General features: G+C 41.0%; 1 protein-coding gene across 3 annotated transcripts in view; it reads right to left on the bottom strand.

Annotated features, from left to right (window-relative positions):
- The window catches only part of Smim13 (small integral membrane protein 13), a 157706-nt gene extending 142016 nt beyond the window's left edge, over positions 1-15690 (bottom strand). For all 3 annotated transcript variants that reach the window (XM_029562835.1, XM_029562836.1, XM_029562834.1), the window contains exon 1: positions 14907-15690. In XM_029562835.1, the coding sequence (XP_029418695.1) occupies positions 14907-15388 (482 nt within the window). In that variant the 5' untranslated portion in view covers positions 15389-15690. The remainder of the gene's footprint in view (positions 1-14906) is intronic.
- Positions 15691-20624: the final 4934 nt, after the last annotated feature.

Consider the following 20624-nt stretch of genomic DNA (forward strand, 5'->3'; position numbering starts at 1 on the left):
CTGCCCTCAGCTCCTGCCCTGGCTCCCCTTAATGAGGAAGTGTAAGCTGTAAACTGAAATAAACCCTTTCCTCCTCAATGTGCTTTTGGTCAGTGTTTTGTCAAAGCAATAGAAAGTAACTAGGACAGTGACATAATCTATTAATCAAAAACAGAGGACCACCCTCACTACCCCCTTTAGTTGCCAAACTTCGATTCCACTTGAACCCTATGAAAGGAAGCTATGAACAATAACAACTGAGTCCCTTAACCACGTGGGTACTGTCAATTTTGACAGTCCATTCCTGTTCAGTCTGTACTATTGATTTGTTTTGAATAAAATTATCTTGCAACTCGGGAAAATCTGTGTGAACCTTTAATTTCAGGTCTTTGAATAAGAGGCCTGGGAAACATCAATAGTTCCGTCTAAACATGTATTGACTGTGTGTAATGATAGACTAGATAAATAAGGTCCACGCCTAGATGCATACATTAAAAAGGAGAATTTAGAAACTACCTCTCTGCCAATATCAAACAACCGATGAGAAAATGAGGACCAACTGGGCCAAAGCTTGGATGAAAGTAGAAATGGAAAAGGAGAGCGAGACATTGGGGGCTCTTTTGCTGTGGAGGGTGCCTGAGGACACTGATGCTGCCCACAGCTCCTCCTTGTGGGGGGACGAGATGGACCTCCCATCTAGGGGCTGGAGATTCACAGGCACACAGGGCTGAGGCAGCAAAAGGTAGCCTCTCAGGAATAAAGGCATTGAAAATAAACCCGTAACTGGGTCAGCTGTGTCTGATCCCATGACCCAGAAACATTCAAAGTCTGAAATTGGATTTTGGAAATCCTGGCTTATCAGTAGAGCCCCGAGGGTTGGCAGACACAAATGAAGAAGCAGTTGTTCCAGGCCTTAAAATTACTCCTACAAATAACTTCAGCTTGACTTCCTGCACATACTCAAACTTGTTTTTTTTTTTTTTTTTTTCGTTTCTTTGTTACTTTCTTAAGAAACTACGTAGTGTACGCAGGCTGGCTTTGAACTCACGATCCTACTTCTTTGCCTCCTATGTCCTGAGATTGTAGACATATATCACCAGCTTCAAACATTTTCTAAATAATACACCAGCTGGGTGTGGTGGTGCTCACCTGTAATCCCAGCACATGGGAAGTGGCGGCCAGAGGATCAAGATTCCAAGGCCAGCCTTAGCAACCTAGTAAGTATGAAGCTATACTAGGCTACATGAGATCTTGTCTCAAAAAAACAAAATAAAAAGCAAGTATGCTAGTCCTAATTTATATTAAAAATTATACATTTATACATGTTTGTCAATCATCACACCCATTACTTTACATTGCAAAATACACAGAAATAGACATTTAAAGGGAAGAAGGGAAAAGAAGCAAAATGTTTAGAATTTTGGAATTTACTTTGAATAACAGATTAAATAATAGTGTACTAGTTTTCTAGAACTACCAAGTACAAAGTACACAACCCAGGTGGCTTCCAACACCATAAATTGCTTTTCAATAGGCTGAAAGTTCAAAATCAAGGTCCCATCAGGGCTGTACTCCCTCTGAAGGCTTGAAGGGAAGACCCGTCTGGCCTCTCCCAGCTTCTATAACCAGAGCTATTCTTTGGCCTTCTCAACATACCTCCAGTCTCTGGCTCCTCTTCCCTATATGTTCCTGTATCATATTCTTATAACAATACTAGTCATATAAGATTACACAAGGGCATCTTCCTAAGACCTTGTCTTTAAAACAAATTATGTGTGTGTGGTATGTGCATGTGAGTGCAGGTACACATGGAGGCCAGAAGTATTGGATCATCCTGGAGCTGGAGTTCCAGGCAGTTGTGAGCCACCATGTGGATGCTGGGAATCAAACCCTAGTCCTCTGCAAGAGCATCAAGTGCTTTTAGTCTTTGAGCCATCTCTCCAGCCCCAGAGACCTCATCTTAATTGAATTAATTATATCTACAATGACCTATTATTTCCAAATAAGGTTATTCTAATCATTTTGAAGGACACAATTTGATCCATAAGAATCACCAAATAGATTTCCTTATTTTAAAAAGTCTTTCAAAAATGTTAATACTGAGATTCAGCAGTTCAATGATCTATATTCAGCATATATTTCTTTTAAAAGAGAAACATAATGGGGCTGGGCAGATGGCTCAGCAGTTAGGGGTACTTGCTGTGCAATCATGAGGACTGGAGGTCGGATCCTAGCACCCATATAACAAGTCAGGAGTTCCATACCTGCCTGGAAATCCCATCTCTGAGCAGGCAGGGACAGGAGGGTGGCTTGTTGGCTTCCAATCTCACTGAGAAAACATGAACCCCAAGTTCAGGAAGAAATCCCTGCCTCAAAGGAGTAGACAGAGAGTGATAGAGGAAAGCAATGCCCTCTTCTGACCTCTGAACAGGTGTGCACCTCAGCACATACACATGCACATACATGTACACAGACATATACATATAAATAAATAGTATAGAATAGGATAGAAGTGTTTTTCATTTTACTTATTTTATTCAGTTGCATGTGCGTGCACATACATATCACAACATGTGTGTGGAGGTCAGTGGACAACTCTTAGGTATTGGTTCTTACCCGCTTCCTCTGGGATCTGGGGATTGAATTCGGGTGGTCAGGGCTGGGGCAAGCTCCTCTATCCTCTGAGCCACCTCTCTCATCCTAGAATAGTATTTTTTTTTAAGAAAAATAATAAAGCAAGCCAACCATGAGGTAAGACTACAACTACTGGTAGATGTAGTGGACCAGCCACTGTGAAGGCGGGAAGGGGAATGGCAGAGAATGAATGAATTCACCCTTTCGATTGGAGTAGAATGAGTAGTTTAATACACTGCAAGGGGCAAGGGGCTGGACAATCATGAGAGTACAGTCAGCAGCCCAAGCTCAGTGCATCTTAACACTTAATGTTTATCAGAATTTTTAAAGATATCTGCCACATAATAAGAATCAGATATTTGGTTTCTGCCTCTAGTTCTTGATGTAGATATTCTAAAATCCTTGAAGCTTCCTGAGCCATCAGGATGTTGGGAATAACATTTGATTTCTTATTCTAGTTCCAGAAACAGCTCCTAATATCTTTGTAACATAACATATAGCTTTAATCCCTCATGAGCCTTCCTTGCCTTTGACCCAGAATAGAGTGTGTGTGTGTGTGTGTGTGTGTGTGTGCGTGTGTGCGTGTGTGTGTGTGTGTGTGTGTGGTGAAAATATCAAGTGCTACAAGCAGCAAATATCCATTGGAATCAATTATGCCATTTATGCTATAAACAACAGGTGAGAATAGATTGATAACATTTGTTTGTGATCACGTATGCTGTTCTGGGTCAATAGGCAGCAGAAAAGGAGAATCCTTCCCTGGTAAGGTTCTGCTTTTCCTTCCCCATTTCATGCTAGAGGTAGTGTGTCAATAGAGAGCAAGGGCTTTGTTCTGGAGAACAGTTGTGGTAATACAGTTCCTGGAGAAATCTCAAATTCTCAGAACAGAGTAAGCCCCACTCTGGGTTTTAATGGATTCATAGAGTCAGGCTTTTTTTTGTTCAGGCATTGCAATAACGTGGCATTGCACCACCACACAACAGAAAGACCATGATTACAAGCTTGTCACTTCAGCTCTGTTCCAATCCCATGGGAACAAGAGAAGGGCTAGACAAGGGGCATGATAATTCATCATGCTTAAGTCATAAAGCCTCCATAAAAATCCCTAAAACTATGGGTTTGGAGGGCTTCTGGGCTGTTGCAGATATCTACATAACAGAAGCGTGTCACACCCATCTACATAGGTACAGAAACTTCTGTGTGTAGGGGGACTCTTTGGAACCTTTTTCTATGTAGAACTTTTTTTAAAATTAATTAATTAATTTACTCTGTGTGTGTGTGTGTGTTTTCTGTGTGTGCATTGCCATAGCACAGATGTGGAAGTCAAAGAATAAGTTCAGGGAGTTGGTTCTCTCCTACCATGTCTCAGGGGTTGAACTCAGTTTGCCAGGCTTGGCACCAAGCTCCCACTGAGCCATCTCACTGGCCCTGTGGAGTTCTCCATTTGGCTGTCCGTTTGCATCCTTTATCACACTATGGTGGTTAATCTTGATTACATACTTGACTGGATTGAGGAACACCTAACAGATTAGTAAAGCACACCTCTGGGGGTGTCCCTGAGGGTGTTTCCTGATAGATTTCTGTAGAGATCATGAGACCTTTGATCTAATAAATTCTTGGATACTGTATTATTTTTCTGTTGCTCTAATAAACTACCATGGCTAAGGGAACTTAGAGAGGAAAGCGCTTATTTGGGCTTATGGATCCAGAGGAAGAAGTATGATGGAAGTTTGTCAAGAGGCCATCAGAACAGGAGGACACAGAGAGCTTACCTCTTCAAGCATGTATGAGAGAGAGAGAGAGAGAGAGAGAGAGAGAGAGAGAGAGGAGAGAGAGACTGACTAGAAGTGGGGCAAGATTATGAATTCTCAAAGCCCAACCCCAGAGATGTTTCCTCCTCCAGCAAGGCCACGTCTTCTAATCCTCTGCAAATAACACCACCAACTGGATCCAAGTGGGACATTTCCCAGATGCTTTCATAGATTCAGACTGATGCAGTTCTAGAAATTGTGTTAGACAGTGTCTGGTTGAAAGAAGTAGGTCACTAGGGCTGTGTCTTGGAAGGGCAAATCTTGCCCTGGCCCCTTCCTGCCTTTATTTTGCTCCGTGCTTGTCATGAGTTGAACAGTTCTGAACCCACTAAAATGGTGAGCTTAAATAAATCCTTCCTGCCTGAAGTTGCTTCTGTCAAGTAGTTTATAACTAATGCCCATATCTTCTATAATAAATGAATAGATGAAAGTACAAGGCTTCCCTGAGTTCTAGAAACTATTCTAATAAAGTATGGAACTAAGGAGGAGATCGTGGGAACCCCCAGTTGTTTAGAAGTGCAAGAAGCCCAGACCTGTGACTAGTACCTGAAATGGGAACCATTTCATGGAAGTGAGCCCTTAACTTGTAAGGTCTATAAAAATTGGTATTTAAAGACTTAAAGAACTACTTAGTATGAAAATACTAGAAAGAGAGAGAGAGAGAGAGAGAGAGAGAGAGAGAGAGAGAGAGAGGACATTTGATGCCAGCAGTATGGTGAGTAGAAGTTTTCCTTCTAACTCTCAAACAGATGCAGAGAGAGAAGAAAGAAGTGTGAGATCAGACAAGGCCTCATGCAGGACTGTACCTAGGAGTCAAACCCTCAATCCTCCAAATTGCAAGGTGGGGATGACGATTCATGTCGGTAATCCCAGCACTGGTACACTGAGGCAGGAGAACCACTGTGGGTTTGAAGTCAGTCTGGGCTACAGAGTGAGACCTTGTTTTTAAAAACAATAATAACAACAACAAAAATTTTCAACCTCGTACACTTAATTATACAAAGAATTTGTAGTTGTTAAAATTCAATGAGGAAATTTTCATCTTTCTGGTATTATTTGTTCTTGTACATGCAGAAAATGTTGCATATTTATTGTTTTTATAAATAGGGCAAAAACCTACAGAAACTGGAAAATGTTTAAATGAGTGAAACAATTCTGTATCCCTCTTTGGCACTGGTTTATCCCTGAAGTGACACTTCTGTGTAGTTTATGACAACTAAGTCACATGATGGTGGGAATATTGGTGCCTTTTCACAATACTCTCTCCAAAGGCTAAATTTCTTTGTAAATCAATGACTTTCTCATTTATTGTTACAGCATCCTTCTTTCTTGAGAAAACAGATTAAATGTGGTTATTCCCCCCAGAGCATCTGTGGTGTAGAGTGCTACAGAGTCACTATCTTTCTGTTGTAGAAAAAGGTCAGTTGTACTTGACTATAGCTCCTATAACAGAATACAATAGGCTTATAAAAAACAGAAATTTTGTTTTACAGTTTTTAAGACTGAAATTCCCAGAGCAAGCCACAGCAGACTTGGGAGGGGGGGATTCATTTCCTGTTTCATTTTTGATGCTTTCTCCCTGTGTTTCATGTGGTGGAGCAGGTAGGTAAGCTCTCTGGGGTCTATTTTATTTTTGAAAGTAATTTGTAATTGTTGTTGTTGTTGTTATTATGTGTGTTCACGCACACTCATGCCACCACACTTGTGTGAGGTCAGAGATCAACCTTGTGGGGTCAGTCTCTCCTTCCACATTTATGTAGGTGCCAGGAATTGAACTCAGTTTTCTAGGCTTTCATGGCAAGTATTTTTATCTTGCTGACTACTGGTGTCTGTTTTATAAGGGCCCAATCCTATTTATGGGACTTCACCTTCAAAACCTAATCATCTACCAAAGGCACCAGCTCCTAATAGCATCACCTTAGGTGTTAGATTTCAGCGTATAGGGGCAGGGAGCACTAACCTTCAGACCATGGCAGCCAGAAGAGGTTGTCCTGTTGTCCTCTGGGATGACCACTGTGATCCCAGTGGACCCAGGTAGGTCCACTACTCAGATGTATGTCCCCTTTGATGTAAGTCTGACTGCTCTGGCTGTAGGGAATACTGGTAGCCCTTCAGGGACTGCCTTGTCCATACCCCTTTCTGAATCGGTGCCCACTCAATGACTGATTCATGCAACAACATAAAGTTCTGGACATCTTAGCCCAATTCAGGGCAACTCTGAAGGCGGCTCTTTTCTAGCCCCAGGCCTCCCAGAAAGTCAGTCATGGAGTCTCAGCCAGAAATACATCTTGAACTCTCCTTCTACTCAATCTACTTCCTTCTTGTCTTCCTTCTTCTAATGTTGAAACCTACAACATGACCTAACAGCCACTCTGCAGAGTTTGTCTTGAAGTTTCCTTTCTGGGAACACTAACATAGGATACCTCAATTTCAATGAAAACTAATATATGTGTAACTTGTTTTGAACTATTTCACTGTAAGAAAACTCCTGTGTGATATAAAAGCTTTGCATAGCTATTCTAATAATAACCTATTATCATAAAGTCTTGCTTTTACAAAATAAGGCCCACGGAAAACAATTTGTACTAAGGAAACAGCCATATGCATAATAGACTCAAAGTGGAACTCATAGGATGCCGTCAAGATACTTTCCATTATTTTATTTGACACTTTATCACGTAACTTAAGGACTAAGTGAGGCCCACAGTTTCAACCTTGATAGCAACTATTAGGAAAGATTAATGTCTTCCTATGTTCATCAGCTTCTTGTTGCTATAACAAAACACTTGAGATAGCAAACTTATAAAGAGGAAAATATGATTTTGGGAGGTTGTGGAACCAGTAGGAGATAGGTCCTAGATAGAGGAAGTAGGCTACTTCCAGACCCCAGTGTTTTCTCCACCTTCTGGCCAGTGCCGTGTAACAAGCAGCTGCCTCATGCTTCCACCATCACAAACCCAGCCTCTCTCATTCCTGCACTTTCCCTGCCTCAGTAGGCTGTATTCTCAAGCTGTGAGTCAATTCCTTAAGTTGCTTCAATCAGGTGTTTTGTCACCATAAGAAGAACAGTACTGAATACAGAAAGATTTGTTTTGGTTGACAGTTTGGGAGGTGTCAGTCCATGACTGATTGATGCTGTTACTTTCTATCATTTGGCAAGGTGGTATATCATGGCAGGGAGCACATGGTGGGACAGAAGTGCTTACCTCCTGGCTAGTAGAGTGTGAAAAAGAAAGGAAGAGACCAAGATCCCACAATTCCTTTCAAGAGCACAGCCCAATGTCCTGGAGCTCTCCCAACAGGCCCCATCTCCTAAATCTCTCACCATCTCCTGACAGCACCACTCTGGGGACCAAGCCATTAGCACATGGACACTTGGGGGACATTCCAGATCAAAACTATTACACTTACATTTTCAAATAAAGACATTCTAATTTTTAAGTTAAATAAGAAAAAATAAAATCTTTTTTATGACTTTAATACTGCACATCCCACAGAGCGCCTACCAGGCATCTGGAGCACCTGGCCTGAAGAATTATTTTCTGAACTACATACACACCCATTACTACCACATCAAGTCCCATTTCAATGGTGCAAATACTGAAAGAATTTAACAGATGAAAATAAACCAAGCAAAGAAATAATACCAGATGCATAAATCCCAATGCAGTAACAGAAACATGAAATATCAAGGCAACATAACTTCTCCAAAAATTATTAAGCTGACAGCAATGATATCCAGAGAGAACAAGTTAAACGAAATCTCAGAGAATTCAAAGTAATGATTATGAGTAAGTTCAAAGACACAAACAGAGGACAGAATATCTGAGCTTAGAGACAAGGTAGAAGAGTAGGAAAAATCCAACAAAGATGAAAATAAAATATTAAGAAGGTGGCAGTGAGAATTCCAAGATAAACACAATACTCTGGAAAGAACAAACTTATGGACTGTAGGCATAGATGAGGAGAGTCTCAGTCTAAAGGCAGAGAAAACATTTTTTAAAAGAATCATAACAGATGAAGTCCCAGAGTTAGGAAAAAGATGCCAGTCCAGATATAGGAGGCATTTAGGACACCAAAGAGACAAGATCAGAAAAGAACCCGTCCATCACATTGTAATTAAAACATTAATATACAGAAAAATTATATCGAGAGAAATACCAAGTCACAGATAAATACAGGCCTACCAAAATAACACCAGATTATTCAACTAAAACCTTAAAGAAAGGCTTTGGAATGAGGTATTTCAAGTTCTGAAATATAACCACCAACTTAGAATACACAGCAAATCTATGTGTCATGACTAAAGGGAAAATAAAAATATTCCATGATAAAGATAGGCTAAAGGAATTAAGGACCCCCTAAACCAGCTCTAAAGAAGGTACTGGAAGAAATCCTTTAGCCAAAGAAAAAAGCAAATCCATCTGTGAGGCCACCGGAAAGAACAAACCACACTAGAATAATGCTAACCAAGAGAGGAAACAAACAACCAACAACAACAACAACAAAAACCCAAACACTACTAAATCAAGAAAATGGCAGGAATCAATAATTTTTTTTTTTGGTCTTTTTGAGACAGGGTCTCCCTGTAGCCCCAGCTGTCCTGGAACTCACTATGTAGAACAGGCTGGCCTCGAACTCACAAAGATCCGCCTACCTCTGCCTCCCAAGTGCTGGGATTAAAGACATGCACCACCACGCCTGGCTTGGAATCAATAATTTTTAAAAATTATTTATTCTTATTTTATGTGCACGAGTACTTTTTCTGCATGTATGTAAGTGTATCGCTTGCATGCAATGAGAGACCAGAAATGGGCATCAGATCCCCTGGAACTGGAGTTACAGATGGTTGTTACTTGCCATGTGGGTGCTGGGAACTGAGCCTGGGTGCCCTCCAAGATTAGCAAGCTCTTTTAACCACCGAGCTATCTCTCAGTAATAAATAAGTTTTAGATTTTTGTGTATAATTTGGAATGTCTGTAGAGCCCAGGAAGCTAGCAAGGGTCCATGAGAGGTCTTCAGGGTGAGAGGATAGTAGAACATGTATAATATGAAAGGGGGGTGGTTGGGAGTTAAAGCAGGGATGGGGGTGGGATGTGTGTTAACCAAAACTAAGAGATGTATGAAAACTGTTATGGAAGCCCACTACTTTGTAAGCTAAATAAAAATATAATATTTTTTGTCTTTTTTTTGAGACAGGGTCTCCTGTAGCCCCAGCTGTCCTGGAAAAAGAAGTTTGAACACAACTTCCCCACATAGGTGAACAGTGCTTCCTTCAAAAGCCATGGATTATTAAAAATATCAATACCAGTTATGGGATACCTCCCTATGAGTTATTGTCCAAGAAGTCCCCAAAACAACACAGGCTATGTCATTGTGTTTGGTTGTTCACCAAACTAGATGGTAAAACCCTATTGCTAAAGACCCATACATTTCGGTTGCAAGACACAGAAAAATCAAGCTAGAACTGACCTGAAAATGTCCTCCCTGCTGGTTAGCATTCATAATGCTGGACGGTGCTATGCTGCTGGGGAAAAAGCCATCAACGGTATGACCTAGCAGCAAACGCTGCATGTTATAATACTGAGTGCCAGGCATAATGTGCCCACTGGTACAATAGTAGCACAAAGGTTATGGGCTTACCACCCACTTTTGGACGGGATTTAAGGCCTGCTCAACAGAAAAAATTTCATGCATGGTACTGTAAACCTGGTCAAAAGACCATGTCTTGTGAGGTCAAAGGCCCTAGAGGAAAGCCTACAACTGTTATCCTTGCTAAATGGACATACTATCAAGCTGTCTTCTAAATAGTTATGTTTATACACATATATTAGTGCTGCCATCAGTCTTAGCAGATCTCTCCTCCCTCTCTCTCTCTCCCTCTCTCTCTCCCTCCCTCCCTCCCTCCCCTCCTCTCTCCCCCTCTGCAGTGGTTGGCAATTAATGCAGAAACTCATAACTTGACAAAGTCCTCAGTCCTAAGTGGGACATCTATATCAACACCTCCCACCCCCATCCCAAGGCTCAAGGAGGGGGTGGAAAGAATGAAGAGCAGAGGATGGGGAGGAGTGCCTGGAATACTGTCTTCTGGACTTGGTGTTGTCCTTGAGCTCCTGCACTCACTGCAGCTATGGTAGTTACCTGCACAAGATCAAGCTGGCGAGATCAGTCAACATTCTACTAGGCAGCACTACCTGGACTCTGGGTTACCAAAAGAAAAGAGGAGAGGACGTGGATAGGGGAGGGGGGACATGTTGGGGGTGCCTTTAGGATGGGACAAGTTGATAGTAATCTCTAGACAGTTAGCTCAAGTGGCTGAGTGAAAGTTGATGCTCTGAACATAAATTTATGACTTAGGAGGAAAATCAAGTGATGTTTCCACGTGAGCTTTGGAATGTAAGTGCGTATCTGAAGTAAGGAGATCATCGGGGCTATACTAGAGATTTCTCATTTTCCACTATGTTTTCAGTTTTAAAGTGTGAATTACATGTGAAGTAATGACTATATATACACCGAAACTTCATTTTCTATGGGACCTTCAGAAGATAAATACCATTGGTGAGTGGATATCTTGTCACAGGACATTTGCTTAAAGGAGAGACTTCTTTTAATGCATATTTTAAGTAAGATCTTCTCTAGAGCCTATATTTAAAAGTTGTAAGTGCAAATGGTGTCAGCATGCATAAGACCCATGCAAAATCAAGCAGACAAAAAACCAGCACAGAACTATGCACAGCAGGCCCCAGTCTTAGTCAAAGAATTATTGGCAGCTGATTATTTCTGGATGAGGAAGAGCTTATCTTCTTAAGGGAGGGACTCTAGATAGGCTGATTAGACCTCAGCGGATGAGCTTGCACTGAGGGACATCTGGGGACACTAACTTGACATGATAGGCCTTAACACAAATGACAGAATACATGAATTCAAGTCGGGGGATATGGAAGGGTGCTAATGGGGAAGGGGATATAAAGATGATTAAGATGTTCTATATGAAATGCACAAAAGTTCATTTAAAAAAAATTTTTTAATGTTTTAAGTCCAAAAATTATGTTGGGCGGACTTTTATAGTTATCTGAGATATACGTAATGTCTCCAGCAGAGGGTGCTCAAACATAACGTTAGCACAGTGAAGCGCAGCGTGTGCTTGTACGAGCGCGTACACACACACACACACACACACACACACACACACACACACACACGCACTCCTCTTGTAGACTATAAGGTAAGGGATCTTAGTTAAAAGTTTTAAAACTGGGAAAAAATAAAAATAAAAAATAAAATTTAATAAAAAATTCTGTTGAAAATAAAATAACTAAAAGTCAAAAACATTTTTTAAATAGTTATTTTAATTGGATATTTTTAATCTTAAATATAAAGGTAATTTCTTGCATACTGTCTTGCTATGTTATAAAAATTTTAACATCCTTCAGTTTTTGCCCTTTGCCCTCCAGTGTCGCGACTAAGTTCCAAGGGACTATGGAAAATCTCTCAAAAGGCCTAAAACTGCGATGAGTCCTGTCCTCTTGTTCAGGGAGGCCATGGAGGCCCCATGAGATGGACTTGAACCAGTGTCCAGTATACAAAGAGGATAGTCAACTTAGAGGAAACATATCATTCATGCTTCCAAGTGAAGTCAGACATGGTTGAGCAGGACCTTGATCTATATTTACATAGATGGAACTGGTAAAAGAAAGGAGCCAGGGCCTCCTCCCAAGCCCATGTGACTTGTAAAAATAAATTGATTTATTTGGGCCAACTGTATGGTCTTCAACACCCAAAAGGAAAATATAACCAAAGAATAAAGTCATCAGTATATTTCTTTGAGTTCAAGGGGACATTAGGCTTAAGTCTATATAAAAAGTTATTTAGACAGTTATTTCTCATTGATGATTTTGCTCCTAACCAGAAAGTGCTGTTCAGCTGTAAGGCTTCAAATCTTGAATATTGTAGTGCCCACCTGTAGCTAAGGAAGACAACCAGCTATTGTTCTAAAATAATGGATAAATTTGTTTTCTCCACCTATCTAGAAGCCTTTGAGAGGAAACTGACACTGATTCTAACCACTCCAACAGCTATCAAAGTGCCTGAAAGCAAATCCTGAATCCATCACTCTAGAGTCCAGCCTTGGCAGACAGAAGAAAAATGAGGAGGAACCTAATAGAGGGATGCTTTTGGAAGCCCTTGTCAAGAAATTCCAATGGACTCTCATATGAACATTTGAAAATTATCCTGTTCTTTTTTCTAGTTCCCTGTCTAGAACTTGTAATGCTAATTACTCTTGCCTTTACTTCTCCTTCACATCTCTTATTCACGATTCAAGGACTTTCTTTTCCCCTTAGGATAAGAGTTACACAATTTGGGGGTCTTTTAGATAGACCCACTGAGGGAGTATTCCAATTGCCTCACCTTGCATCCCTGTTCAGCATGGAAGAAGCCAGAGCGGTCTGTATCCCTATTCCCTATTGGCAATTTGGTTCACCTCTTCAGAGGATAGTGTGATAAGAATAGGAGGTAGGAACTGGCTAGGTAGTTAGGGTAAAAAGACCCCAAAGTAAAGTAACCAGTTTCTTGGCTAAAACTCAAAATGTCCTTGGGCCTCTTAGCAACCTACTCCATTCCAAAGGCCAAAAATGTCAAAAAGTATTTGGGAGCTTTTATCTAATCCTTAAAAGATTTTAGTGCTCGCTCTTCAGAGGGGGGAATGTTAAAGTAGCCAAAAGCCCCATAAAAATATGAATGAATGAATGAATGAATGAATAAATAAATAAATAAATAAATATGAATTATTTTCATTGGAGGGGAGGTAAAATAAACCCATAGCACTTGTGATAGCATGCACAAGGCATGCACATGCCAACGCCAGATTAAAAATCCAACGTGGACAGGAGGAGGTGGAGGGGAGGGAGTGAGCATGAATTTGATCAAAACACCTTATATGCATGTATGAAATTCTCAATAAATTATTTATTTTAAAAAAGAATTACAAAGCAGGCCAATAAATGCCAAGAAGCTAAAAAAATTTAATGTTCTTGAAGGAAAATATAATTTAAGACACTAGAGATTTAGAAAACTGAGCCCTTTTAGAAAGCTTGGCAAAACTATCATTAGTTCCAACTTATAGAGAGTGAATGTTTAATCATACTTTTAAAGCCAGAATCTTTTCTCACATTATTTTGTGTGTGCTTGTGTAATGTAGATTTGCGTACGTGTGTGTGTGCGTGCGCGCGCAGGTGGAAGCCAAAGGCTTTACTCTGTTACCCCCGCATTATTTCTTTTTAAGATTTATTTAACTTTTACATGTGTGTACGTGTGTGTGTGTGTGTGTGTGTGTGTGTGTGTTGGTCATGTGCATGCTGGTGGAGGCCAGAAGAGGATGTCAGATCCCTATGGAGCTAGAGCTAGACCTAGGTGCTGGGAACAGAACTTAGGTTCTCTACTATGGAGCTGTCTCTCCAGCCCCACCACATTATTTTTTGAGACAGTCTCTCACTGGATTTGGAGCTCACCGATTGCATAGAATGGATGGCCAGGGAGCTCTGGGCATCTGCCTGTCTCCATCCCCCTGGTGCTGGAGATAAAGACACAGCCCACTGTGCCTGACTTCTTTACTCAACTCAGATCCTTACTTTATCCACTGAGACATCTCCCCAGCCCCTGTTTTATTTATGGATGTCTTAAAAAACAAATAGGTTTCTCATTTATCCAGGTCTGGCTAGAACTTGCTGTATAGCTGAGAATGATCTTGAACTTCTGATCCTCCTGCCTCCACCTCCCAAATGGTAGGATTACAGGTGTGTCCCACTATGACTGGTTTATCTGGTATTGAGGATCAAACCCAAGGTTAATCAAGAACGCTACCAACTGAGCTATATATATCCCTAGGCCCTGAAGTCTTAAATAAGCAAATCACATGGCCACCCAAACTTCCAGGCTTCAGGAATTACAACACTATTGTGCATCTGGGAGGAAACCCAGAAGTATCTGGTGGGTCATACTCACAGCTACCACATACCACATAGGTGATAATAAAAACAGGGCTGAAAATTTGAAAATGTCATCAGAGGCCATGTAGAAAACTTGATTTTGAAATTATTCTTGTATCTTTAAAGTAACAGCCTGTGGGTTGTACTATTAAATAAACATTGTTGCTTAATGACAAGAACTGCTAACATGGATAATATATCTTACTTTTGAATCTGCTGCTGTATATTTATAATGGAAAAAGTGGCAGATGAACTTCTCAACTTAGGTCTTGCTCTGAGTCAAGTTAAAAGGTACTTGACCATCCTGAGAACATAGTAATTGCTGGGTGTAGGAGGAGGCGGGAAGAAACTAGGCTGGGGACCCTGGGGGCTGTTCTTTTGCTGCAGGGCAAAGCAGACACTTCCTGCTTAGCTTTGTAAAGCCAGAGTATCTCTAAAGAAGTTAGGAAAGGCAGTAGTCCTCCAAAGGGCTGGAAAATAGATCTTAGTGTCTTACCTTAGTAGACTTAAGAGGAATCTGCCTCTAAGCACAGGCTGTAAGGCCTCCAGCAGTGATCTCGATTCCCTGCTCACCCAGAGCCACCAAGGGCTGGAATTGGTGTAATCAGAGAGACTCTGAACTGGTGATCCTGGGAACTGAGGCTCTCCTGCCAAGGCAGAGCTGATAAGTTGCTTGACCCAAAACAAGCAGAAGGATAAGTTGTAGCAGATACTGGTGGCAGCGTGGGCAGCGGCAGTCAAAGGGACTCTGGCTACTATTGAGTATAGCAAGTTAGACCACTGAGACATCCTGATACCCTCTATGGATGCTATTGATCCAAAGGAATAAACTGATACACAGAGTTTAGCATTTCCCTTGGATGGGTAACATGCTGCCCACCTGGGCTCCTCTGGTCTGGGCTCCCATTGCTCACTTTTTAAGCCACTGCACTGTGGAGAGAGCTGCAGTGAGGGGTTGGCACCTTTCTGTATAAGCATTGTGAGGAACAGAAGCCCTGGGGAACTTCATTAGAACGAGGTCCCCATCACCTTAACTTGGCTCACCAATACTCTATTCATCACACAAAGGATTTTTCTCCCTACATTCTCTGAAATACTTCTCTATTCTGATCACAGGCACCTTCTTTCCTCTCCCACCTCTTGTCCATAGCATGACCAAAGCATTCCCTACCATCCACTTTATTAATCAGCTCGTCTGTCTGTCTGTCTCCCTCTACCCTGTCTCTGGCCTGTGAATACGTGGGAGACAGTGATCATGTATGGTTTATCTGCTGATACCTGATTCCACAGACACAGAAGTTGCTCAATATGCGTCTGTTGCCTTAGCTTGGCTACGTGGCTGCTTTGTGATAACACCCGATTTCCTTTGTTAACATAAGAAACATTTCAAATATCCACGGAATACTGAGCATACCATAGTGCTCAGTCAGCGCTATATTAATTTCTCCTGATGTGTTTACTTGGATGGATAGCCTGCAGGTGAAGGACATGGACTTTGGCATCAGAATGACGTGGTCTTCATTCTCCTCTCTGTTTCCTATTAACTGTGTGTTTCCAGGCAGATTACTTCACCTCGCTAATCCTCTGCTTTCTGTGTATAAAATGAGGCTGACAATACCCAATTCATGGGTTGTTGTGAGGATTAAGTGAGCTAGGAAAGGCCAAGGGTGTAGACCAGTGGTAAAGTACACACCTAGCAAGCACTAAGCCCCATCTGGGTTCAATCTTCAGCACTGGACAAAATTAGTCAAAATGAGATAATATATGCAAAGCACTCCCTAAAGTCTCTGGTATATAAAAATGCCTCAAATAGCCATTATTATGTCACATACATTATTATAAATTCATGAGCTGGAGATCCCATGCACCATAATCAATAATTTGTTATATTATAATTATAAATTCATGAAACCGAGACCCCATGTGCAATAATCAAAGTTGAAAAACATATTATTTTTAAAACTGTCTAATAAAGAGAAAGAAACTATAGATCAAAACAAAATTATCCAGGCATAGATTAAAGGTGTACACCTTTCATCCCAGCACTCAGGGGGTAGTGGTAGGTAAATTTCTGAGTTCAAGGCTAGCCTGGTATTCATAGTGAGTTCCAGGTCAGGCAGGGTTACACAGTGAGAGTCTCAAAAAAAATTAAATCAATAAATAAAAATAAAAATAAATAAGAGGGAGAAAAACAGAAAACCAAAAAAACATTTCAACTAATTACCATGTATGGGACTATATTAGATCCTTATTCAAACTAATTGAACATTGCCTGTTTGATAGTATGAGGAATTATGTCTAACTTTAAAAATGTAATAATGGTAAAAAGATGATAGTTTAGAGGCTAAAGATGAGTGTTTACCTAGCATACCTAAGGCCCTGGATTCTAGCCTCAGCACCGCTAAATAATTCATGGATTGACTAATTTATTTAAAACACCCTGGGGTCTAGAGAGAGGGCTCATTGGTTCAGAGCATTTGTTACTCCTGTACCCATATTGGATAGCTCACATCCACCTGTAACTCCAGTTCAAGAGTTCTGATGCTGTCTTCTGGCCTCCAAGGGCACCTCCATATAGATGATGCACATACAAACAAGCAGGCACATATGTTTTATTATATGTATACATAATAAAAATAAAATTAAAAATTTAAAACCCTAATATACCTACAGATGAAATTTTTAACACGTGGGTTTGAGAGATGGCTTGGTGGTTAAGAGCACTGGTTGCTCTTTCAGAGGCTCTGGCTTGGAGTCCCAGCACGCATAGGGCAACTAATAAACAATCATCTGTAACTCCAGTTTCAAAGGATCTGACTCCCTCTTCTGACCTCCAATGCTTTGAAGGACATGGGTGCACTTGCATGCAAGACATACATATAAAATAAAAATAAGTAAATAAAAACTTAATGGAGCTGGAGAAATGGCTCAGCAGTTAATAACACTTGCTGTTCTTCCAGAGGACCCAAGTTTGATTCCCAGCACCACATTGTGGCTGGCAACCGTCCATAACTCCAGTTCCAGGGGATCTGACATCCCTTTCTGGCCTCTGTGGGGCATTGCACACACATGGTGCACTTACATGCATGCAGGCAAAACACTCATACACATAAAATAAAATACTAAGTAAAATATTTTAAAATTTAAAAATCTTTAAAAAATTTTTTAACACGTGGGGCTTTCTTTAAGTTAATATAGCACAGGGAAGGGGAAATGATTAGATAAATTGAGATTATCCATTGAATTGACATTCCATTCCTTTGGGCTGCTATAAAAAAACATCACTGTCTGGGTGGCTTATGAACAACATAAATTTCTGTCTAGGAAGTCCAAGACTGCAGTCCCAATGAGTTTGGTATGTAGTGGGGGCCTCCTTTCTGTTACATAGACAGATGTCTTTTTTTTTCTTTTAACAAAGATTATTTATTATTAGTGTGTGTGTGTGTGTGTGTGAGAGAGAGAGAGAGAGAGAGAGAGAGAGAGAGAGAGAGAGAGAGAGAGAGAGAGAAAGAGAGAGAGAGAGAAAGGTGTAAAGGACAACTTTTAGGAGTTCTCTCTTTCCAATGTGGGCTACAGGGATCAAACTCAGGTCGTCAAGCTTGCACTGCAAGCTCTTTTATCCAGTGAACCATCTCACTAGCCCAATAGACAAGGTTTCTTTCTTTACTGTATCTTCTCAGGTAGAAGGAGCAAGAATGTGTTCTGGAGTCTGTTTCATGTACACACTAATCCAAATGTGAGTCCTTGTGATGATGAATCTTCACTGTCAACTTGGCTGCATTTGGAATCACCCAGGAGACAAATTTTGGGCATGTCTATGAGAGTGTTTCCAGAAAGGTTTAACTGAGGAGAGAAGCCCCACTCTGAATATGGATGGCACTATCTTGTGGTCTGGGGTCCTGGACTGAATGAAAATGGGGAAAGGAGGAAGCCAATTGACATTGCATCTCTCTCTGCTTCCTGATTACGGACGCAGTGTCATCAGCTGCCTCATCCTCCTGCTGCCACAGGTAAAGCCACTCTCTCCACCATACCTTTTCCACCAGGATGGACTATATTCATCAAATTATTGACCATAAAAAAACCTGTCCTTCCTTAAGTAGCTTTTGTCAAGTATTAAGTCACAGCAATGCAAAAAATAATTAATGCAGTCCTACTTAACACCCAGTTAGTTCCCAAAGAACCCACCTCCTAATCTCATGGCCTTTAGGGTTAAAGTTTCAACATATGAACTTGGAGGAACACCTACCCAGATATATTTGTTGTGGGTTGATTTCCTGTGAGAAACCAATGAAGAACATGCCCTGTAGGGTACATCATCTTCATCTTCATCACCACTACCACCACCATCATCATCTGTGTGTCAGAGAAAGGGAGGGGAGAAGGAGGAGGAGGAGGAGGTGGTGGTGGCGGCGCACTGGACAGTGGAACCATTCCATTGCCTGCAGAGTCATCAGAGCAAGGACAATGGAGCTGGTACTTTCTAACCGCACTGGAGCACATGGACATAAAACAGGCAGAGAAGCAATGAGTCTTTCATCAAGGATGTCCTTCAACAACTCCACAACACACTCAGCTATATGAAACCAAAGTCTCACAGGAGTGGAAGGAACAAAGGAATAATGATGAATATTGTGCAGTAGCAAGAAACTTTATTTTTAAATATCTTTAATAAGGACTGCCCACAGCAGGAATCCCCCACCACCCCCGGGTGTGTGTGTGTGTGTGTGTGTGTGTGTGTGTGTGTGTGTATTCTTGTGTGTCCCAGTGCATGTGTGTGCATGTGCATGTAGAGTCTAAATGTCAACCTGAGGTGCTAGTCACCTTGTTTGCCGAGGCAAGGTCTCTTCACTGACTTGGAGGTCACCAATTAGGCTTGACTGAGTGGCCAGTGAACTCCAAGGATACATCTGTCTCCATCTTGCCAGTGTTGGGATTACAAGCATTCATGCACCACCACATCCAGTCTCTTCACTTGGGTTCTTGGGATTGAACTCAGTCCTTCACACTTGTACAGCAAGCACTTTACCAACTGAGCCATCTTCCTAGTCCCAACAAGGATTTTATTTTTGTACATATTTAAGGAAGTCATCTTACTCGTCGTTACTCAATCTATCATTTATTAGCTTGAAGAAGCCATTTCTGTGATTCTACAAAGGGATGGAAGGAGCAAACATGTATGTTCACATGCTTCCTTAGGTTGTACTATGGATTCTGAATGTCCCCCAAAGGCTGATGTGTTAGGGGCTTGACTATGAGGAGGGGCTGGAGCCTTTCAGGGTGGTACATACCCACAATTCCAGCATTTTGGAGGTAGAGGCAAGACAATCAGGAGTTCAAGGTTATCCTTAATTACACAGTGAATTCGGTGTTAGCTTCAGCTGTATGAGACTCTGTTTCAAAAAGAAAACAAAACATAATCAATGAAAAAGTTAATCAATGAAATTTACCAGTACAGGAGAAAATTTATCACAAACTAGAGGGGAAAAATACAATTATTTCAGTGAACACAATAAAAACATTTAACCAAATTTTGGCATCATGTTTAATAGCAACAACAATAGCAGAGACTGGAGAGATGGCTCAGCGGGTAAGAGCACTGGCTGCTCTTTCGGGGACCTAGGTTCAATTCCCAGAACCCACATGGTGGCTAACAACTGTCCATAATTCCAGTTTCAAGGGAATCCAATGCCCTCTTCTGATCTCTCTGAGCACCATGCAACATGGAATTATGGAATTTGTTAGCCACCATGTGGGTACTGGGAACTGAACCCAGCCAGTGCTCTTAGCCGCTGAGCCATCTCTCCAGTCTCTGCTATTGTTGTTGCTATTAAACATGATGCCAAAATTTGGTTAAATGTTTTTATTGTGTTCACTGAAATAATTGTATTTTTCCCCTCTAGTTTGTGATAAATTTTCTCCTGTACTGGTAAATTTCATTGATTAACTTTTTCATTGATTATGTTTTGTTTTCTTTTTGAAACAGAGTCTCATACAGCTGAAGCTAACACCGAATTCACTGTGAAATTAAGGATAACCTTGAACTCCTGATTGTCTTGCCTCTACCTCCAAAATGCTGGAATTGTGGGTATGTACCACCCTGAAAGGCTCCATCCCCTCCTCATAGTCAAGCCCCTAACACAGCAGGCAATACACTCATACACATAAAATAATTTTAAAATTAAGAATTCGAAAGAGCAGAATAGTAGGGAAC

This window comes from Nannospalax galili, unplaced genomic scaffold, assembly GCF_000622305.1.
Source record: "Nannospalax galili isolate Female #2095 unplaced genomic scaffold, S.galili_v1.0 scaffold72, whole genome shotgun sequence".
Taxonomy (NCBI): domain Eukaryota; kingdom Metazoa; phylum Chordata; class Mammalia; order Rodentia; family Spalacidae; genus Nannospalax; species Nannospalax galili.